The 24,450-nt window shown below is 40.6% G+C and overlaps 1 protein-coding gene across 1 annotated transcript in view; it reads left to right on the forward strand.

Moving 5' to 3' along the window:
* Nucleotides 1-298: 298 nt before the first annotated feature.
* grip2b (glutamate receptor interacting protein 2b) overlaps nucleotides 299-24,450 on the forward strand; it is a 351,696-nt gene continuing 327,544 nt past the window's right edge. The window contains exon 1 of the mRNA XM_055160802.1: nucleotides 299-437. Coding sequence (XP_055016777.1) covers nucleotides 299-437 — 139 coding nt within the window. The remainder of the gene's footprint in view (nucleotides 438-24,450) is intronic.

Here is a 24,450-nt window from a genome sequence, read left to right on the forward strand (position 1 = left end):
ATTTCTTTTAATTTTTTAAATTTCATGCTAAGAAGGTACCAAACTACAATTTCTGAGGTATAAAGTTCTCAAACCAAAATCTAATTTAGGACCCCAAAGCGATACTTCGTTCCTTTTACTTACTGCGAGATTTCATTTTTGAATTTCATCCAAGCAAATTTCCAATTACAAGGACTGAAATTTTTTACAGACAACCGAAATCGAAGCGGACAATTTCCCCGCCGAAACCTGGAATATTGGAGCTCAAATTTGTACGCGCCTTTTGGATATAAAATTGAGACTTGTTCCGACCATCGGCATGGACAAAGTGGAGCGAGTGATGAAACTGGTGAAGAGGATGTCTCCGAGGAAGAGGAGGAGAGTGGGAGGACAAGGAGAAGCGGAGAGCCCGGACACACTGTGCGACGAGCTGTGCCGTTTCAGTCTCTGCATCAGCGGTGAGAGAGAAAATCACTTTGTAAATATGTGGAAATAGGTGGAAATGGCTGGAGTATAGTCGCTGTGTTAAACTGTAAATAATGATTCTGCTGTTTGGCCGCTCTAAATACGATCATTTTGTATTTTCATGGCAACAAAGGTGATTTTCTAGCAATATACATAGGGATATACTAAATAATAATGAATCTAAATTGATGTGTTGCCGTGACCTCGCGCTGGGGGTGTTGTACATGCAGTTACCATGGTGACGCAATGCACACATAAATCAAAAAGAAAGCAAAAACATAGCTAAAAAAGTTTTAAGTTATATATATTGGACATAACTAATGAAAAGACGTTCCTTTTCTAAATAGTGATGGGGAATGAATAACAAATAAACCGTGAAACAAACGTACAGCTGTTTTTTAAAGCCACTGTTGAGTCTAGGGATGAACGATCGATTGTTTTGGACTGAAAATCGCAATCTCAGACAACACGATTTTGGGAGCGTCAAAGCCGTGTTTTTTTGCAGTGCTCCTAAAGCCCAATTTAAGGGCGAAGTTCAGTTCTGCGTCGACTCAACGCACACTGCCGCCTTCGCCTTGTCGCTTTCGTTTTTGATTTATAGGTCTGCACTGAGGTACATGCGCTGTGAAGTAATTCACCACCACAACGCTAGGAGTCGAAGATTTAAACCTGTCGTTCGTGTAAAGTTTAACATGAACCATCTTCAACGAGACAGAAGGATACAAGAACAGACTCACCATCATCAGCACATCCTCTGTCACAGGAAGAACACTCATATTCCACTAAGTTGTGTCCTTTAGTCCTGCAGAAGCTGAACCGCATCAGCGCACAAGGAGCGAGCTGTTGTTTTCAGCGCTTATAGTTTGTGCAAATGAGCCATGGGGTTGAAGATTTGTTTCTGTAAAATGTAAACAAATGTGCACAAAGCTGAATTAAACACATTATTGCTCAAACGTGTATTGACAGAAAGGAAAGCAGAATACAGGAAATGTATGTAAAGCGTAAATTGGGCTTTACTCTCCAGCGTCAAAACGAAATAATTGAAAATCACAATATCAGCCAGAAAAATCGCAATAGATTGTTTACTTAAAATCGTTCAGCTCTGGTTGTGTCGTTATTCTTTCATTAAATCCAACTCCATGTAAAAGTATACCAAGTATTAAGAATACACTACTCTGATTAAACCATGTTTCAGAACACTTTACAAAATACATGTTAATCCAAGTATTCAGCACCCTGTGACTAAATACTTTTGTTGTTTTTCCCATCACTGGTCTCCGTAGTATAAGTCGCACCAGCCAAAAAATGCATAATGAAGAAGAAAAAAACATATATTAGTCACACTTAAATTACAGTAACAACAATAGAACAGAGAACAACAGACTGTTAACGTCACATATGAACAGTTCTTCAGATAAACTATAACATAAACAACAGAACAGAACAAGTGTAACAAACTCTACATCTCACGCCAAATCACTAAATCCATTCAATTCTTCATCCTCGGTGTCACTTCTGAGCAACTCTGTGACCTCCGGAGGTAAACAGAGCGCCGCTTCCTCTTCTGTGTAGCTGTCGTCAGACTCAGCATCAGTTCCATTTAGAATTGTTCCGGCCTTTCTGAATCCCGACAGGATGGTTTCGGTGTCACTGAAGTCCAGGCTTTGTCAGTGACTTCCAGGAAAGTTTCACGGTGCACCTTCCCGGTGTCACAAGTTTCTCACTCACTCCAGACTTTCTTTCTGTTGCTCGATTATCATTTTCAGCTGCATATTTCGCTGCTTGCTGCTTCTTTTTGGGGCCATTTGTGTTCAGTCTTCTCAGTTGTCTTTATAAGTTTGTTTAAAGTTAAAATTTTCAGTGACACAGAAGTAATGGTGCGATCGACTGACATGATACAGACAGGACAGAGGCTCTTTCTGCAGGAGACATGTGCAGCGAAGTGATAGTGACACAGGAGTAACAAGAGCAGCAGATACTGACACACAAGACTAGAGCGCCCTCTCACTGCTGTCAGTGTGAACATTTTAATATATAAGAACTTCTTTTGACTGGAGCTAAACGCTGTGGGTGACGTCACACTCCCTTAGTCCACTTCTTTAAACAGTCTATATAATACTAGAGACGTGCTAAAGGGTTTGAGGTGATTGACACGTCTGAAAAATCATACTTTAACGTAGGTGTAGGTGTTTTTCCAACAAAGTAAAGGTGTGAGGTGACAGCGGCACAGTCGGCAAGGTCCTACCAGTGCAGTTTAAATGCTGAAGGCTACAATTACACAAACCTCTTGAAGTGAAGGAAGATAAAATGAGGCACTAATGTTTTCTATCCAGGCTCTTTTGTGGTTCAGTGGGTTTGTCATTGGCCAAAACCAGCTGGATTTTTCCATTATATGAGATGTTTCCAAGTCACTCCTTAAAAGGCCCATATTACGCTATTTTCTGATCCATGTTATAATGTTGTTTCCTCATTAAAGACATATCTGGAGTTGTATTAAGGCAGAGTTCTTCTCTCACATGAAAAAAAAACTTTGTGATGTCATGTTGTAATACAAGAGGTACTAATAATGAAGCGTTATTCAGTGAATTAATGAAAGAATGAATGACACAAACACAACTCCAGATATGTTTTTGATGAGGTAACAACATTTTAATATGTTTTAAAGCTCATAAGAGATTTTTGTCCAATATAAGCCCTTATTTTTTATTTTTTTTATTTATTTTTTAAATTCAGGCCTTCTGTTTACAAACCCTGTGGTCTAATATGACAGGACACATATTATTCATTATATTGTTGTTGACCTTTACTTTGGCATCTCATATTTTACAACTTCAAATAATGACCATGTGTAGAACCTAGGGATGTAACAATAATCGAAATATCGTGAAATAATATCGTGGGCCATCGCAACATATCGAATCACAAGTCTCTTTGCTTTAAATTCGTTGTTTTGGTGCAGCAGCAGCTAAAAAATTGTGGGAACTACACAGACCATGATCCTTTGCTCTGTTTCAGTCCAATCTACATGCTGAAATAAGGAATTTATAATCATAATTTTTTGACTAGAGAAAATTTGTATGCTCACAATTTTGTATTATTATTATTATTTTTATTTTTATTTTTTGGCCTTCACAAAATATCGCAATAAATATCGCACTGTGAGATGGATATTATGAGAATATCGTATCGAGACATGTGGATATCGTTACATCCCTAGTAGAACGAGACATTATTTTCCAGCTTGAGTGCTCCCTATACTGGAATCCAGGTGTAGGGCTCCATCTACTGGCAGCAGAGGGAATTACCATGAGAAAAAAAAAAAAAAAAGTTAGCAAATCAGGAATATACCCTGACATGTTAATATAAACACACATTTGTATTGAGCGCAATGTGACTGCTAATTATGAGGTGGGTTCCAATAGTGCCCAGGAGAGATCCCTAGATTACTCAAACATACATGGATGACTATATTATAACATGGTAGAAAGCTCCAGTTAGTCAGTTTTGCATAATACTCCTGTTACGACCCCCAAAAAATGAATCCCAACATATATTTTTTTTGTTTTCTTTCTGACTTTGTAGGTGTTGAAACCAAAAAAAGAAAACCCTTAACCTGTGCCCAAAAAACTAAGAAAAAGTAATAACAGAAAGGTGGACCTGATGAGCCGCCCAAACAGAACAAAAAAGTGCGACTCTGGGCCAACCCCATACAGGACTGCAGAAGCCAGTGCCAACACTTGTAACTAAAGACAAAAAAAAACAAAAAAACTATAAACCTAAACCCACTGGAAAAGCGAAAACAGGACAGCAGGTCTGACCAGGTCAAAACAAAAGGCTAATGACTAACAAAAAGCTACCAAAACGAAGGAGCAAGGCGGCTTCCAGCGTTACCTGTGAGGCGCAGTGGAGGAGGAGAGTGAGAGGGAGCGAGAGGTGGCATTGGGCTTGCACATTTAACAGCTCTTGCCAGAAATTAGGGTAAATATATAATTTACATCTGCAAAACATAACTATAACTTACCAAAAACTAGGGGAAAAATAATACAAAAAAATATAGACAATAAAAAACAGGGGGAAAACAAAAGGTGACCAAACATAACAACTCTCTCTTTAAAGGTTCTATATTACACAGAATTGACTCTTGTGAGCTTTACCTCCTCAAAAACTTACCCGGAGTTGTGTTTTTTTTTCCCTTCACGTGCTCAAAATGCTCTGTTCCACCTTGTGATGTCATGAAGTGGTAGTTTTCAAGTGAACAGCTACCTTATTATCTTTTGTTTAGTAGAGATTGCCAATTCAGATTCAGGTGTGAAATGATCCAAATGATTCTAGTGAAGGTGTATGGAGTTAAAAAAAAAACACAGTGGAGCACTTCCTGTATTACCTTATGACATCACAAGGTGGAACAGACAGTTTGATGGAAGAAGACAGCCTAAATATGCAGGATTTGCATGTTAAATAGGAGTGTGCAAAAATACTGAAATATCGATAGATCGTATTGTTTAATTTGATGATACAGTATTAGTATCGTGGGCTGCTGTATCGATATATCACCAGGAGTATTTTTAGGTATATTTTACTAAATTATTTTGTGTAAGAGCTACAATTGTGTTGCCATTTTCACTGTTTTGATGAGTAAAATGGGTGATTTTCATATTAACTCTGCACAAATTTAGTAAATTTTAAAAGTTTTACTATCACAGGCATGGTTTAGTCTTTGTTCTTCACTGAACTGTATTGAATCGATTTGAGGCCCCATCCACAATAGTATGTATTCGTATCGTTTTTGTTGCGGATGCAGAGTTTTTCCACACTAATCCGATTGAAAACCGCTCCAGAGACGGAACGATCTGGTGCTGCCACCTCCCACGAATTGATCTGAGTACGGATCTGATCTGGCACTGTGTGGACACCTGAAAATGCTGATACACTGCCGCACTGCGAAGTAAAAAACGCTAAGAGGGAAGAATATATGTCCATTCATATATACGGTCTATGCGTGTGACCTGCAGACGTATAATCTCTGAAAAGTTTAATCTCTGAAAAGTTTAACATGAACCATATCCAACGTGATAGAAACACAGAACAGACTCACCATCAGCAGAACATCCCTCTGTCACAGAAAGAACACTCATATTCCACTGAGTCGTGTCCTTCAGTCCGACAGAACCGCATCAGCGCACAATAGCGAGCTGTTTTTTGAGCGCTCAGTTTATACAAATTAGCCATGTGTTTTTTTTAAGTTTCATTTCTGTAAAATGTGAACACATATGCTCAAAGCTGTGTGGACAGGGAAGGTTTGCCGACACAGAAAAGACGAGTGTGGACGCAGATCATTTCCGATACGGTCATACGAGGATTTGTTTCAGTGTAAACGGGAGCTGAAATATATCGTATTGAATCGAAAAAGAGCACTGTCTCGAAAAGCGTATCATATCGTGGCCTATTTATCGCATCGGCAACTTCTTAATGATATCGAGCCCGAGTTTTAAATGTGTGAACTCCAGGTATGTTTTTGATGAGGAAACAACATTATAACATAGATCAGAAAATAACTTAATACTGGCTCTTTAATAATAGTTGTATGATATTCCTGAACTGTCAAATACCGTTTAATACATTTATTTGTATGTATTTATGTATTTGTAGTATAACACTGCATACATTATATTTTAAAATGACAGTAAGCGCATTTTGCAGGTGGGCGCCGAGTTGCTGAGTGGGCGTTTTTGTAATAATGCGAAACGCTATTACCATAACACGACCTGCGCAAGATCCATGGGACTTTTACTTTGCCAATTCAGCACGGATGCAAAAAATGTCTAATATCATAAATTACACTTGTATTATAAAAGCACAAATAGATTAGAGCTTCACATTTTGGAATTGCTTGTTGTCAAGGTTACAAATGGAGGATGCAGAGGCTAATGTTTTTCTGTACTAAAGATATGTCCAAAGAGGAAACGTTGAATCATGTTTTTTTTTTTTTTTTTGTCTTGTTTTGTAGATGGAGTCCAAAAATAGTAATTTCAGTTCAGTTTGTGCCATATAATAATAATAGTGTAGATTAAAGTGCTGATTTTATACTGTCTTAACAACTTGAGAACCAGGACTAGTGAATTTTAAAGGTGCACTGTGTAACTTTTTGTTGGGGTTTTTGGTTGGATATGTCATTGCTGTGCCTGGAATGTTCCACAGTGTGACATTAAACGGCTCTACTTAACATTTATTGAATTACAGGTGGTTTTATAGCTCAAAAATACCAAGAAAAACATGCATTCTCACTGTGAGGAGCATCGCCTCTTCACAGTTCTGACCTGTAACTTGGTCTGATTTGGTCAGTTTAATACCAAACTGTGAAATATTCCAGACAAAGCACTAACATCTTCATGGAGAAAAGCATTTGATGGACCCTCCAGCAGAAAAGTTACAAGATGCACCTTTCATGCCAGACATACACTGTGCGATATTTTCGATAGTTTCACTCAGCCCCGACTCAAACTGTACGACCAAAGTTCACAGCTTGTGGAACTACTTCAACAGTGCAAAACCCTCTTGAGAAGTGACTGGATTTCAAACACGTTTAATATTCCTGCGACCTACGATTGGCAGTTAATCGGTTCTCGTTACCCCGTGTATATTTGGCACGGTGGCTGAGTGGCTAGCACTCATGCCTCACAGCAAGAAGGTTTTGGGTTCGATCCCTGGGTCACCCGGGCCTTTCTGTGTGGAGTTTGTATGTTTCTCCCCGTGTCTGGATGGGTTTTCTCCACGCGCTCCGGTTTCCCTCATCACCCCAAAACATGCTACACAGGTCTCCAAGAACAGTTAATAGTCAAGGTCAGTTAAATACAATCAGTCAATGAACCTGTCCAGGGGACTGGTGCTAGTGGCCAGACACTTCACCCACATTGCCTAGTATGAAAGTGGTGTGTGAGTGAGTGATGGTGGTGGTGGTCAGAGGGACCGTTGGTGCCGATTGGCATGGCAGCCATGCCTCTGTTAGTCTGCCCCAGGGCAGCTGTGGCTACAACAGTATCTTACCATCACCAGGTATAGAGTGAATGAATAATATATGCTGAATGTAATGCCCTGTAACGCGTGTTTGTGACAAAAATGTCTGTGAAAATGGGGACTTACTAAAATACCAAACAAACCAAAATATTACCAAACCCAAAACATGCTACAGGTCTCCAGGAAGAACAGTTGATAGTCAAGGTCAGTTAAATACAATCAAACAATGAACCTGCTCAGGGACGACAGGTGGAAATTAACACTGGTGCTACAACCTGGCACAATGCATCTCTCCTGTTAAGGTTAATGTAAAAATTGTGAGCTGTCCCTTGTCTCAAATAAATAAATAAATTAAATAAATTACTCGAAGCACGACAAAAACGATTAAGCCAAAACTTGGAACTGATCCCAAAAACAGTTGTACGAGTGAAAAAAAAGAGCCAAAAACACAGCTTAAGATATGTTCAATGAGAAAATGTTAATGACAACTAGCATGCTAATGCGCCCTTCCTGAGTCTCTGACAATAAAATGCTTTTGACCTCAAGAGTTGCTTAAATAATATATTATATTATATTATTATTATTATTATTATTATTATTATTATTATTATTATTATTATTATTATTATTATTATTATTATATTATTTTATCTTCTGTGTGTGTGTGTTTACATTTGGATTAGACAAAAAGAGTAATAAAATAAAAATAAAAAAAATACAGAATTAAAAAAAAAAAAAGAGAAAGAAAGAAACTTAATCGCATAATGTATATATTAGAAATTATATTAAAATCTTGTTTTGTCTCAATCTCGTGGACCTAATTTTGGATGCCTTTTATGAAATTCTCCACCTCAATTTTAAAATATGGGACTTTCAAAATAAATAAATATAAAAACAAATAAAATCCTCTGAAAATGTCAAATTCTAACTGCTCAATTTGATGCTTTGTTTTTACTCACAACTTATTACTACACACTTTCCAATCAAACATACAAGATCACACATGTAGGTATTTCAAGGTAAGGCAAGTCTGAAAAGCATGTACAATTAAAAGTAAAAAAATATTAAACATGTAGTAGTTTTACAACCTCATAAATTCCCTTTGATCAGAACATAACAGCGTACCCTCACAGTTCAGTGCACGTGCTCTCTGTCCCCCTCTAGAGTCTGTGATCAAACACTATTTCTAACCATTGTAGAAAATGTAATTATAACGTTCAACTAGACTTCAAACAACATGAGAAAGTGTGTACTGAACTCAAGAGGTCGCTCTGAAAACAAACATCTTTCAATTTCCCCTGAACAAAGAATTATTAGAATTATTAGTTTTTCGTTTCAGCTCATTAAGATGCGTTTTCGGCTTTGATTTCATCTGAACAGGAGCTGACCGCAGATTCACCTCACATCTGTTTAATTATACGCGTTTTGACCCAAATACATCTCGTAATCAGACATATTGAGGTTTGCCATTGCTTCAAAGTGTAGGTGTGTTTAAAGGTGCATTGTGTAACTTTTCTGGTTGGGGATGTGTCTTCGAATCTTCCACAGTATGACATTAGACGGCTCTACTTTATATTTATTCAATTACAGGTGGTTTTATAGCTCAAAAATACCTAGAAAAACAGCATTCTGACTGCGAGTGGGATCGCCTCTCCACAGATCTGACCTGTAACTTGGTCTGGTTTGGTCTCCGTGAAGATAGAAAGGTTTGATGCCATACTAATGTCATACTATCAAACATTCCAGACAAAGCAATAACATCAGAAAAGCATTTGACGGACCCTCCACCAGAAGTTACACAGTGCACCTTTAACTTTAATGAACCAGGACTGAACCAGGACTTAACCAGGACTAAAGCAGAACTAAAAGAGGTCTAAAGCAGGACAAAAATAGAACTAAAACAGGTCTAAACCAGGTCTAAAACAAGACTAAACCAGGACTGAACCAGGACTACACCAGGACTAAACCAGGACTAAAGCAGAACTAAAAGAGGTCTAAGGCAGGACAAAAATAGAACTAAACCAGGTCTAAAACAAGACTAAACCAGGACTGAACCAGGACTAAAAGGGGTCTAAAGCAGGATAAAAATAGAACTAAAACAGGTCTAAACCAGGTCTAAGACTAAACTAGGACTGAACCAGGACTACACCAGGACTAAACCAGGACTGAACCAGGACTGAACCAGGACTACACCAGGACTGAACCAGGACTGAACCAGGACTACACCAGGACTGAACCAGGACTGAACCAGAACTAAAACAGGTCTAAAGCAGGACAAAAATAGAACTAAAACAGGTCTAAACCAGGTCTAAAACAAGACTAAACCAGGACTGAACCAGGACTACACCAGGACTAAACCAGGACTGAACCAGGACTGAACCAGGACTAAAAGAGGTCTAAAGCAGGATAAAAATAGAACTAAAACAGGTCTAAACCAGGTCTAAAACAAGACTAAACCAGGACTGAACCAGGACTAAACCAGGACTGAACCAGGACTGAACCCGGACTAAAAGGGTCTAAAGCAGGATAAAAATAGAACTAAAACAGGTCTAAACCAGGTCTAAAACAAGACTAAACCAGGACTGAACCAGGACTACACCAGGACTAAACCAGGACTGAACCAGGACTAAAAGGGGTCTAAAGCAGGATAAAAATAGAACTAACAACAGGTCTAAACCAGGTCTAAAACAAGACTAAACCAGGACTGAACCAGGACTAAACCAGGACTGAACCAGGACTGAACCAGAGCTAAAACAGGTCTAAAGCAGGACAAAAATAGAACTAAAACAGGTCTAAACCAGGTCTAAAACAAGACTAAACCAGGACTGAACCAGGACTACACCGGGACTACACCATGACTGAACCAGGACTGAACCAGAACTAAAACAGGTCTAAAGCAGGACAAAAATAGAACTAAAACAGGTCTAAACCAGGTCTAAAACAAGACTAAACCAGGACTGAACCAGGACTGAACCAGGACTAAACCAGATCTAAACCAGGACTAATCTTAGACTTGAGAGGGAGAACCCCGAGCCCGTGTGAGGCGTGGAGCTCTGCGCCGGTCTTTTCGCCTGCAGCCACCCGACGGTCTCTGTGGGCGCACCTCCCGGCCTGTACCGACACTCAGTCCTGGTTCAGTTCTGGTTTGGTCCTGGTTTAGTCCGGTTTTAGTCCTGGTTCATTCCTAGTTCCTCATGTCCCGGGTCTCTATAGGACAGTACTGCAGATTTCATGAGCCTATGCAGGTTGTTTTCACATTTACCAACAGTTTGACATTTAATTTGTAGCTATTTTATATTTGTTTTTTTGTTTTTTATATCTCATGTCAGGAGAAGTATGTGCCTTTAATGTACATGTAAGAACAAACATTAAATACACAAAATCTGGCGTCACATAAACCGCACTTCTTTTGCTTCCTCTTTTTCTTGTGCTTATCTGGAGTGATGTATGAGGCAGTATTCGGGATTTCACATTTCTGTAGTAAACGAGAGCGGAGTGAGCGGTGCAGTAGAGACTTCTCCAGGACGGATAGGCTCGGCCCGACGCGTGGAGGTGAAGTATGGAGCATTTACACAAACGTACACCGAGTTACACAGAGATACAGTGAGAGGGGCATCCATCTGATCCCAGGACACACTCTGCACCTGCTCCACTCGCACCGCCATTCGTCTTCATTACGCCAACATACATTTAACTGGGGAAATGTGTCTGGAAAAATGTGAAGTCGCGGTTTACACCAGCGGTCCCCAACCTTTTTAGCGCCACGGACCAGTTTAATGTCACACAATATTTTCGCTGACTGGCCGTTAAGGTGCGGCGGATAAATACGACAAAATAAAATGATACGACCAAAACAAAAACTGTGGTATTTTGTAAAGATGATTATAAATGTTCGAAAGACGTATGTTTTTTTACTAATTTTGCAGCTTAATATTAGTGTTAATGTATCACGTGACTGAGACAAGAGTCATAGATGGATGTAACGGAGGCAATTTGGTCATTTTTCAAAATAAAACATTGTTCAGACTCGGATAATCAATAAAACGGAAACAATGTAAGTTATTTATTCTTTCTGTGTTGGGTTGGTTTACACTGTGGGCTGGTTTAGGTCTGTTTTGTTACTTAAAATATGGTGTGATACATTAATACTTACCAATACACATCTAATTGAAATATAGTCAACGTGAAAGGTCCTATATTACGCAAAATTGACTCTTGTGAGCTTTAAGTTAAGTTAGAATGGTGTAACCTCCTCAAAAACACACCTGGAGTTGTGTTTTGTTTCATTCACACACTTTATTATTTGTCTGTCTTCATCTCCAAAGCTCAAAATGCTCTGTTCCACCTTGTGATGTCATGTAAAGGTAATTTTCAAGTTAACAGCTACCTTTTACTTTTTGTTCAGTAGAGATTGGCAATTCAAATGATTCTAGTGAAGGTTTATGGAGTTTAAAAATGCAGTTGGGCGCTTCCTGTATTACCACATGACATCACAAGGGGAGAAGTTCAAGTATCTCGGGGTCTTGTTCACGAGTGAGGGGAGGATGGAGCGTGAGATTGACAGGTGGATCGGTGCAGCGTCGGCAGTGATGTGGTTACTGTATTGGACTGTTGTGGTGAAGACTGAGCTGATCCGAAAGGCAAAGCTCTCAATTTACCGTCAATCTATGTTCCTTCCTTCACCTATGGTCATGAGCTCTGGGTAATGACCGAAAGGACGAGATCGCAGTTACACGAGCTCGAAATGAGTTTCCTCCGCAGGGTGGCTGGGTGCTCCCTTAGAGATAGGGTGAGGAGCTCAGTCACACAGGAGCAGCTCGGAGTAGAGCCGCTGCTCCTCCACGATGAGAGGAGCTGAGGCGGTTCAGGCATCTGTTCCGGATGCCTCCTGGGCGCCTCCCTCAGGAGGTGTTCCAGGCATGTCCTACCAGAAGTAGGCCCCGGGGAAAACCTAGCACACGCTGGAGGGACTATGTTTCTCGGCTGGCCTGGGAACACCTTGGGGTCCCCTCAGAGGAGCTGGAGGATGTGTCTGGGCTGAAGGAAGTCTGGGAGGCTGCTTAGACTATCACCCCCGTGCCCCACCCCCAGATAAGCCAAAGAAAATGGATGGATGGAAAGATGGAACAAAGTGTTTTCTGAACTGGATTTGTGTGTTAAACATGTGTGAATGAAACAAAAAAAACACAACTCCAGGTTTATTTGTGATGAGGAAACAACATTATAACACAGATCAGAAAATAACATAACACAGGCCTTTTAAAAACACTCACCTTTTAGCATTCATACGTTGACTGAGTTTATAAAAGCTTTTCACAACGTTCAAAGACCAGGGCAGGTTTTTGGTGACTAGCATACTAACGTGCACTCCCTGGTTATGTAAGTATATTGTGTTTGTCTTTGTGATTGTGTTCAGTTTCACAGATGTATTATAGACAGAACCAATCACAGGGCAGATCTGAACTCTCGTCAGTCTGCACACATGAGTCTGACTTGTGCAGGTCACACAGTCACTGACTCCAGACATAAAACATCTCTATTATTTTCCATCACCTCAGCTCAGTCTCATGCATCTGATTTTAACACAAAATTCCCCCCCCCTCCCCATCTCTCTCTGTCTGTCTGTGTCTCCATCTTTTTTTCTGTTTCTCTTCCTCCCTCCCTCTCACACTCTTCACTCTTTTCTTTTGTTACGCTGTTTATTGTTGACACATCTCCCTGCACATCTTTCATATCTCTGTCTTTGTATTTTTGCCTCAGGGAAATTTCAGTTTCCCTCATTTTACTTTTACAAAAAAAAAAAAAAAAAAAAAAAAAAAACTCTTTTCTCTCACACTCTCTCTCTAACTTTTTCTCTCTCTTAGTCTCTTTCTCTGCTCCCTCCCTCTCTATCTGTCTCTCTCTCTCTGTCTCTCTGGCTCTCTCTCTGCATCCCCCCTCACTTCCCCTTTTTCTCTATCATCCCTCTCTTTCTGTGTCTTTGTCTTTCTCTAACTTTCTCCCTCTCTTAGTTTCTCTCTCTGTGTCATTCTCTCCTTTCTCTCTCTCTGTCTGTCTTACTACATCCCCCCTCTGTTTCTCTCTCCTTCTCCTCTTTGCCTCCCTCTCTCTCTCTCTCTCTCTTGCTCTCTCTCTCTCTCTGTCTCTGCTTCTCCTCTTTGCTCCCCCTCTCTCTTTCTATCTCTCTCTGTCGCTCTGCTTCTCCTCTTTGCCTCCCTGTCTCTGTCTCTCTCTCTGCTTCTCCGTTTTGCATCCCTCTCTCTGCCCCCCCTCTCTCTCTTGCTCTCTCTCTCTCTCTCTTCTCTCTGCTTCTCCTCTTTGCCTCCCTTTATCTCTCTCTCTCTTAGTCTCTCTCTCTCTCTCTCTCTCTCTTAGTGTCTCCCTGTCTTTCTCTCCCCGCTCCCCTTTTTTCTCTATTATCCCTCCCCCTCCTCTCTCTGTCTTCCTCTCTCTCTAACTTTCTCCCTCTTAGGTTCTGTCTCTCCATTCTTCTCTCCTCTTTCCGTCTCTCCCACTACATCCCCCCTCTGCTTCTCCTCTTTCTCTCTCTCCCTCCGTGCTTCTTCTTTTTGCCTCCCTCTCTTCCTCTTTCTCTCTCTCTCTCTCACTCTCTTAGTATCTCTCTTAGTGTCTCTCTCTATCTCTCTCTCTCCGCTCCCCTCTTTTTTCTCTACCATCCCTCTCTCTCTGTCTCCCATTATCTCCATTCTTCTCTCCTCTCTTTGTCTCTCTCACTACATCCCCCTCTCTTTCTCTCTCTAGCTTTCTTTCTCTATCTCTATCACTCTTTCTGTATCCCTCATTTATCCTTTTTTTTTCTCCTCTTCCCCTCTTAGTCTCTCTCTCCTCCCTCTCTGTCTCCCTCGATCTCTCCTCTCTCTCATCCCTCTCTCCCCCTCTCTTCTTTCGTTCTTTCTTTCATATCTGTCCCTTTGTGTTTTTGTATTTGTGCCACAGGGAACATTCACTTTGTCTCATTTCACTTTTACACAAAAACAGCTTCACTCATTATTATTTCTCTTCATCCTGCAGGGGGCGCATGCGCTTTCAACAAAGCCCTTTTAACATTCAAAGAGCCTCTATTGTCTGCTGCATTTGGAGCTATCTCGCAATTTTATCCTTTTAAGCCCCATTCAGTCCACTCCAGTGATTTCCAGGATTAAACCAGGACTACAACAGGTACCAGACCAGGACTAGGCCAGGACTAGACCAGGATTAAAACCGATACTAAACCAGGACTAGGTTAGGACTGGACAAGGATTAAACCAGGACTCAACCAGGGCTAAACCAGGACTAAATCAGGACTAGATCAGGACTAGACAAGGACTAAACCAGGACAAACCTAGAGCTAAACCAGGACTAACCCAGGCACTTAACCAGGATTAGACCAGGCCTGGACCAGGACTAAATCAGGAACTAAACCAGGGCTAAACATCACAAGATCAGTACTAAACCAGGACTAGAACAGGACTAAACCAGAACTAGACAAGGACTAAACCAGGACTAGATCAGGGCTAAACCAGGACTAAATCAGGTCTAAACCAGGACTAAACCAGGACTAGATCAGGGCTAAACCAGGACTAAATCAGGTCTAGACCAGGACTAAACCAGGACTAGATCAGGGCTAAACCAGGACTAAACCAGGACTAGATCAGGGCTAAACCAGGACTAAATCAGGTCTAGACCAGGACTAAACCAGGACTAGATCAGGCTAAACCAGGACTAAACCAGGACTAGATCAGGGCTAAACCAGGACTAGATCAGGGCTAAACCAGGACTAAACCAGGACTAGATCAGGGCTAAACCAGGACTAAATCAGGTCTAGACCAGAACTAAACCAGGACTAGATCAGGGCTAAACCAGGACTAAATCAGGTCTAGACCAGGACTAAACCAGGACTAAATCAGGGCTAAACCAGGACTAAACCAGGACTAGATCAGGGCTAAACCAGGACTAAATCAGGTCTAGACCAGGACTAAACCAGGACTAGATCAGGGCTAAACCAGGACTAAACCAGGACTAGATCATGGCTAAACCAGGACTGGACCAGGACCCTTCTAAAGCTCCAGTCTCAGAGTGGATTTGCAGGATCAGGGATGAGGAGGCTGTTCTGTCAGAGACACTGAGGTCTGATGGACAGTGAGTCTGAAGACGACAGATAGTGAATGATAAAATCCAATGTTATAGATGTAGAAAGTGCACAGGTTTCAAATGGAAACTGTCAAAAGTGTTATATCAAAGTTTTGTCTGATGTGAAAATCCAATCTGGACTTAGAACTCGTCTTTTGTGTCAGCTTTTCTCCATCACAGTGTCTGGGCAGTGCCATTTTATTTTATCACAATGCATTGTTGTACCTTACTTACATAAATATGGAAAAAAAAAAAAGTGCTTTTGTTTTCTTTATTTTTCTGGTTCAACATGTTCTCAGGACACCCCACAATGATCACTTATTTATGCATAAATAACTGATCGTTTTGGGGTGTCCAGATAACTGATTTTTTTTCTTTTTTTTTTTCTTTTTCATAGCATCAATCATGGTTATTGGACAACCATATCTGTCAACAAAACTGAACTTAAACCCACCTTTTGCACATGAGCCAGGGACTGCAGTCATATTTGTATAAAGATCTGTAAATAGATGATAATGCTGTGCATGTGTAAATAGTGAGAGTATACTGTATGTCTGACCTGTACATTTTTATACTAATTTCGCATGAAATGAGCTTTGGCTACAATGCATATTTTCAAGTACATGTTTATCTTTGCATTATCTTGTCTTTTAATATGCATTGTCCCTTTAATAAATAAATACAATAACTAGTTATATCTCAAGTGCTCCCTGGAACATTCACTGAAAATCAAGTCTTGTATTTCCCACACATATGGAGTATGTAACTCACAAAAGAGGGCTCTTCACTCAGAGAACCATGGTTACGTAATGTACCACATAACACATCTACTGAAAACAGTCCTGTTCATAAATACATGTATCGTCCTGTTAATATGTGACCATATCTTGTGGTCATACTGGCTTGTCAAGGCCGGGCCTGTTTGTACTTGGATGGAGACCACTGGGTAAATCAGGTGCCACAGGGGGGCACCAGTCGCATATACTGTCATTGTGTCTTTAGGCAAGACACTTCACCCACATTGCCTAGTATGAATGTGGTGTTTGCGTGAGTGATGGTGGCAGCCGTGCTTCAGTCAGTCTGCCCCAGGGCAGCTGTGGCTGCAATAGTAGCTTACCACCACCGGGTGACAAAATGTCTGTGAAAAGTGCTATATAAATTAAAAAAAAAACTTACTTATTTAATAAAGAAATATAAAAACTGGCAATATCTGAAGTGCTCCCGGGAACATATGGAATATGTAACTAGCAGGAGAGATCTCTTCACTCAGAGAAACATGGTTACATAATGTACCATGCTGTAACACATCTACTGAAAACATAGTGATGCAAATGTGTCTTTAAAAAGCTGTAGCCTTCATATAAATACAGTTCAGGATGGTGAATTGCAGCACACGCTCAAAGAGGGCTTATGTGTACAAAAGAGTTTATAAATATGAAATGCCAGTGCTATGTGAGTTCACTGTCATTTGGTCTCTGTCCATGGTCCTGAAAATAGTCTTGTGTTGGTGTTGATATGTTTTGTTATCATTTCAGCATAGTTTAGTCCTGAATATTGCTGTATAATCCTCTTTTATTCCTGTTGATGGTCCTGGTTTAATTATGGTTTAGTCCTGGTATAATTCCACTTTAGATCTGGTTTAATTTGCATTTAGCCCTGTTATAGTCTGGCTCTTGTTGTGTTATTCCTGGCTCCACTTGGGCTCTCTCCTGTTCTGTGCTTTGGTCCCAGTGACGCCTGATGAGCGATACATCACATGGACATCCTCACATGAAACTCAGAGCACACAGCAGACAGAGGCACACACGCTTCCAAACACACAGGCTGCTGCTGCTGCTGCTGCTAAAACACATTTGTGAAAGGTGTAATTATAATTTTCAGTCAACAGCATGTTGCTTTGAATGAAAATAATGAATTGTATTGGATGGCTATGCTTTGGTCCAAAACAAGCTTCAAATACACGTGTTACATTTGCATACGAAGCAAATGGGTCTGTTTTGATACTTGCTCAGTTAGTCTTAATTAAAATAACATTGGACATAATGGCAAAATGGTTTACAAGGAAGTGAAATAGCTGGTTATGTTAGGTTAGTCTAGCTCAGATCTGGGATTTTCTATGGCGTGAAGGAGGCTTACTTTTCAACGTGGTAGTAGTAGTAATAATTGTAGTAGAAGTAGTAGTAGTTGTTATTGTCATAGTAACAAATGGTAGTAATGTTGTTGTGAATCTTGTGAACAAGGGAGCATGTTTAGTGAGTTAATCTGACATAAAACTTTTTAACTAGTGTTGTCACGATGCAAAAATGTACAACTTGATTTTATCCATCCATTTTCTTCCACTTATCCGGGGCCGGGTCACGGGGACAGCAGTCTAAGCAGGGACTCCAAGACTTCCTACACCCCAGACACTTCCTCCAGCTCCTCCGGGGGGACCCCAAGGCGTTCCCAGGCCAACGGAGAGACATAGTCCCTCCAAGCGTGTCCTGGGTCTTCCCCGGGGCCTCCTTCCGGTGGGACATGTCTCTCCAGGAAGCCACCCTTCTTTTCCGATCTTATTCTTTTGGTCATTACCCAGAGCTCATGACCATAGGTGAGGGTACACAGCAAAAATTGGAGTGTTAAAATTGACTCTCACAGAATCAACTTTAACATTTTCTCAGAGTTTATATGAGTCCAATCTGTTCTAGAGTTAATTTAACATTTTTGGAAATGTTAATTAAGTAACACTGGACCAAAGTTCCTGTTTAACCCCAAAATCCAGAGTTATATTCACGTTTTGAGAGTAAACAGATAACACTTTGCAGAGTTATTCTGATTTAGCTAAACAACACACAGAGGTGTTTTATTTTATTTTTACTCAATTTAAGATGAAATTATGTACAAAACAAACTGGTTCAAACTGGTCTGCTCTCACAAGAGTTTGAAGTGGTGAATGGAAGGAGCCAAATTAACAGTAAAGGAAGTTGAATTAACCTCAACCACATCAACTCTGACAAATAACCACAACTCAAACCGCCATTTAACTTTCAAATAGTTAAAATAACACTTTTGGTGTTAAAAACAACACTCTGAAATATTTTACCCTAAAATTTTAACTTTCCAGTTTTTGCTGTGTAGGAACATAGATTGACCGGTAAATTGAGAGCTTCACCTTTTGGTTCAGGTCCCCCTTCACCACAATGGTCCGATACAGCGACCACATCACTGCCGACTTGCACCAATCCACCTGTCAACCTCACACTCCACCTCCCCTCACTTGTGAACAAGACAGAGATACTTGAACTCCTCCAATCTTGAGGCAGGGACTCCCCACCTACCCAGAGAGGGCAAGCCACCTTCTTCTGATCAAGAACCATGGCCTTGGATTTGGTTTCGGTTCTTGGTTTGTAACTTGATTTCAATACTAAAGAATAGACAACTCGATACAGAGTCCAAAACCATGATGATAATAATAAAAACACTCTTTATTTAGACAGTAGACTGACATTTTTGACTTTAAATCGTAGTTCTTTCATTTATTTTACCATGTGGTGTTATAACTGTGTAATTCCACAGGTTCCATAGTTGTCCATGGGCGTATACTAGTGTATGTAATCTTATGCATGTTCTGTTACAGCTCAAGATCATTCTAAAGCTTTTCAGGTAAATGGGGCATTTTTTAGTATCGATTCCTGCTCTAATTTGTATCTAGTTTCAGTACTAGTTTCATTTGTGAAGAAAATATAAGCCACTTGGTGTAATTCAGTCCCCATTAACATATTTGAGACTATAGGCTTAGTGGACTTTGCCTCACCAGCTGCCCGTCACTCTTCAGTGAGGTTTGCAGCTCACTGTAAACCTCACCCTGCTTGTTTGCCAACTGCTTGTTTCCATGGCAATGTCTACAAAGCCAAGTTATATGTCAGGTCTGTGCAGAGACGACTATGTTGACAATGAAAATGCATGTTTTTTAGGTTATTTTGAGCAATAAAAATACCTGTAATACACTCGGGATTCTCACAGTCATGAAAATTATGGAAAATCCAGTTTGTTAAGCGAGAGGTGCAGAAGACAAACAGGCTGAGCTCGCACTTTCTTGTTCTTGTAATTTTACAGCAACATCACGTCTTGCAGTGGAAGTTGTTTCTTGGCGAACAGCTGGTGCCTTTCGCTTTGAGGTTGACTTTTTAAATTCGTAAAAGAGGTTGATTGGGATTTTGCTGTGATGGCGCTCCACATACAAAAAGTTCGCCGCAAACTCGGGATGATTTCTTACGAAGCAAAAGGTTTCCGTTTCCTGTGGATCAATACTGCCCATCGCCTTCACCTTTCACTATTTTTCAATTCCGTTGGGAAGGGAAACAGTTTGAACGGAGGTTTGCAGTCACACAGATCCGATTCCCTTTTGCAGTTATGGTTCGCAAACTTCCGAAGCCCATTTCTCGAGCCGTTTTCCGCTGTTAGGACATCCAACAACCACACAATTACAATGTCCGAATCCCTTGAAAAGTTCGCCTTTTGACAATAGACGCATCCCACTGGGAAATCAAACTTGGTGATTTGATGCTCACTTTTTCAGAGGACCCTCCCCTATGCATTGCGCGATGACCAGAAGTCCAAAATTCGGGATGCATGTATTAGCTGGTGGACCCTCTACCTGAAAAGTTGCATAATGCGCCTTTAATAGTGGTAGTAGTAGCAGCAATGGTAATAAAGAGTAGTAGTTTCTTTTACAAACCTACAAAGACAATGTCAGAACAAACGCCCTCTACTGAACACTTTTATTCCAAATCAATACGAACATTCATAAAGGCGGACGCGTGCGAGGGAACGGGGAAATTGCTACTGTTATAACACATGTGACCTTTGACCTCTCTCATGATTGGCTCCATATATTTCACTCTTACATCATGAGGGCGATTGGTCCCAGTCCCATTTCGGACCAAGCAGACTGTGACCGAGTTAAGTGTGAAATGAACGGAAAAGAGAGGAAATGGCTCGGGTGGTTAGCTTTATGATATGAAGAAAATAACTTCACTTTTTCATATAAGTAAGAAATAAAACGGCGTATCCTTCGGGACATTGGTGTGACGGTGGTAATGGACGATACCAGAGACTTTTGTTTCGATCTGAACTTAAGTAATCCGATGGTGAGTTTTGTGATATCGATTCAATTGAGTTTAAAATGCATTACCTCATTGGAACTACTTGAACCAAGCTGAAATGTATTTTTACGTGCACATAAACAAAGATTATAGAGTTAAAGATCCACTATGTCACTTGTCTGTCATCGGTCTTGTTTCCATGGAGATGTTACGTTTGACTGTATACATGGGTTCATTCTTACTGTGAACGTGATTGCCTCTTCGCAGATCTGATCTGTAACTTGGCGTCATCTTCTTGTCTCCATGTAGATAGACATTAGCCTGATTCATCACCTGGTTTCACTTTGTAGAAACCGTCTGACCTCGCAGTATTAGGATTCATTCGCTCGATGGTAGTTTTTATTTAACCAGTCCCTGCTATTTGGTCGTGACATATGTAATGCGCCGCTAATGGGGTTAAATGGTATATTAAGCTTTTCCCAAATCCCGTAGGAAGAAGGGCAATAACGTTTTTCCCCTTGATAAAATTCACCAAACATTCTCTTTATTCCGGCTTTAAATCCTTGATCTCAGGAATTGTCGACAGCACAGAATGTATGGCTCTTCGCTGATTGGCTGGTGCCCGAACTCGCACTTCCAGGGTTCTTGCAAACCGTCTAGTGTATTCTGATTCCTGACCTAGTCGCTGAAGAGAAAATAAATTGAGTGGATGCCAAAAAACCTTTTAGCAACAACATCACCTTAGAAACAAACAGGAACAGAACCCCAATTAGAAAGTTACATTGTGCATCTTTAAACAATTAAAATGTATTCATAAAATAGTATTTTTTCACATTTGTTTTGCATAAGAATGAGTAATTTTCGATACATTTTGGAACCGATCATTTATCTCTAGAGCTACAATGGGTTCACCATTTAAGTGAACCTATGATGCACCATTGACAGAGGGAGTAGATTTGCCACCAAATAAAAACAAGGTCATACAGAAGTGGATGCCACAACGAGGAAAATAGCAATCATGGATCGCGTCGTCAATTACCAGTGAGCATTTGTACTCATACAAATCATGCGCCAAGCTCTGCCACAACATCTTCTATAGAAAAGACGGCAGCAACACCCGATTCAAAGATGTAACCTTACAAGGTGAACATGTAGCAAATATTTGATCTCGTCCACTGACCACTGCACAATCCTCTTGTCTTGATTCCTTCGCCGTATTCCACATGCACGTTTTGTTTGTTTGTTTATTTTACCATGTGACCCCGATGAACCTGCTGACATCACGATTCTCATAGAAAGAACAAGTTTTAATTGGTTACCGTCAGGAACCAACTTTTCGATTCCCGAACACTCGACGTGAGCACATCGTTTGTTCGAGATTAGGTGTGGGAACTGTCACTATCAAGGTTCTCTGTCGGCCTGAAAACACTACAGGTGACACTGGCTTGGGTGTTGAACTGATTGCCTAATAATTGGAAGGTTGCTGGTTCAATCCTCCCTCCAATCTCGTGCTCGTTCCAGTTTTGCTCTCGGGCAAGACACATCACCCCGCCTGCCTGTGTGTTTAACTTGTGTGTGAGTAGCTGGATATAGTTTAGGAGTTTGTTGGCACAGACTATCATCTCTTTCCTCAAAACTGATGTGTAATAATATTATTTTTTTATTTTTTTTATTTTTTACCACCAGCAGATGAAGTAACTGAAGTGAGGCAATCCTTTTCATTTCATGTTTACGGAAGAAAGTTCTGCCTCCAGCGTCAACACAGAGCTCCAAATGATGTATTCGATGCCTGGAAAAATTATAGACATATATATTTAATTTCTTCTTTTTACTATTTAAAATAATGAAATGCTACATTATATAACTACAGGCCATGCCCTCTATCAGAGAAGTAGAGTGGTAGTGCACCTTCTGTCTCATCATATACTATTTTAGACTGACTGAGTACAGAAATCATTTGCTTTGGCTCTGTCCCAAATTAAATCTACCTTTTACCTTTTGTTCAAGAGAGATTGGCAATTCCAGGGCTGAAATTATCCAAATGATTCGAGTGAAAGTGTTAGGAATTTAAAAGCACAGTCCCATACCAGATCATCTTTGTTCAATTATATTAAAGTGTGCGGTTCCGGCTGAACAGATAAACAAATTTTGAGTCTAAAAACTATCTTCTTTTCCCCTTAAGATCCATTGTGAGTAAAGAAAGCTTCTATTTCTCCTCTCCAAACTCTGCGTCAGACCTTATATCTCCTGTATTGTTGCGAGCGTCTCCTCTGCGGTGTTCCAGTGCACTCGCTCCAGACAGACTCATACATCATGCTCTGTGATTGGATCAGGGCTGAAACAGGAGCCCTCTGCTGGTATCAGATGTAACGCTGTGTGTCTGGAAAGATCCGGGAGAGATTTGTTGGGTCTTTGGGGGGTGTGGGTGAGGAGAGCGAGGGGGCGGGTGGGTAAAGGAGACATGGGTATATATTTACAGATGATTTCACTTTTATTTTTACATGCCGTGTTTTTTACTCAGGATGTGATCATTCTCAGTTGTTCAAATATTCATAAATAGTGTTTTTGGAAACAAATATTTGCCTTAGGCTACGTTCAGACTGCAGCCTGAAGTGACCCAAATCCTGATTTTTTGGCCCCTATGTGACTGGATCTGATCTTTTAATGACAGTCTGAACGACACAGATCAGATTTTTTCAAATGTGACCCAGGCCACTTCGATATGTGGTCCTGAAACTGATACATATTCGATCTTTTGACATGTGACTTCAGTCTGAACGGCCAAAGCGCATTCATCCGACCTACACATTATCAACAAGCCACAAACGTCACTATTCTGCGCTGAAGTAGGCGAAAATTGTTAATGAACTCCGTGTCACTGAAGCGAAGCACATCACCACTCACCACTCTTGGCTACGTCTCCACATCCACACGTTCCTTTCAACGGACTGTCCCACAAAACACCATGGCCAAAAACCTCATCCTTCTCCTTCTCAGTCTCCTTAAAACAAGTAAGTTGTTCATGTTCTGGCTTCGGTACGAGAGGAACTTTAAAATCTCCAAGTGCTCAATGCTCGCGTCCATGTTTGGACAACTTACGTAAACACAGAGCACGCTCGCTGCAGTTGACGTTATTGTGTCCTCCAGTGCACGGGACAGTTTTGGGCTGTTTAATGTTCACACTGGAGTCACATACAAGTCGCATTTAGTTGGAAATGTGAACGACCTCACAAAAACATCGGATTTCACAAAAAAAATCAGAATTGAGCCCTGCAGTCTGAACGTAGCCTTATAAACCTCTTGGCTGGAGTGTTGTTTCAGTTTAGACGTGGTTTAGTCTTGTTGTAGCTCCTTTTTTTTAGTTTAGATCCTATTTGGTTTACTTCTTACAGTATTTAGATTCATTTTAGTCCTGCTTTTTTCCAGGTTTAGAGTTGATTTAATCCCGGTGTAGGTACTGTATATTTCAGTCCTGTTCAATTCCTGTTTTAGTCCCAGCTGAGAGGGAAGCACAGACATCTTTCCTGTCCACAAATGTACAAAGCTCTTACCTTCTGCACATTTTTTCACAAACAAAATAATCTGTATTGGTGCTAAAATAGGCTAAAGTAGGTTTGTCAGCATCACTGTATTTGTTTTGGTTAATTTCGGCGCTTTGTGTTTGGCTTTCGTACACACCTCATTGCCACAACTTGATCGGTCCACCCACGTTTATTATTCTTACAGGAGGAGCATACGAAGATGGATTCTTGATGGATATTGTTAGAATCCCTCTCAC

The sequence above is a fragment of the Boleophthalmus pectinirostris genome, unplaced genomic scaffold (assembly GCF_026225935.1).
Source record: "Boleophthalmus pectinirostris isolate CB_2022bp ecotype Guang Dong unplaced genomic scaffold, ASM2622593v1 HiC_scaffold_3, whole genome shotgun sequence".
Taxonomy (NCBI): Eukaryota; Metazoa; Chordata; class Actinopteri; order Gobiiformes; family Gobiidae; genus Boleophthalmus; species Boleophthalmus pectinirostris.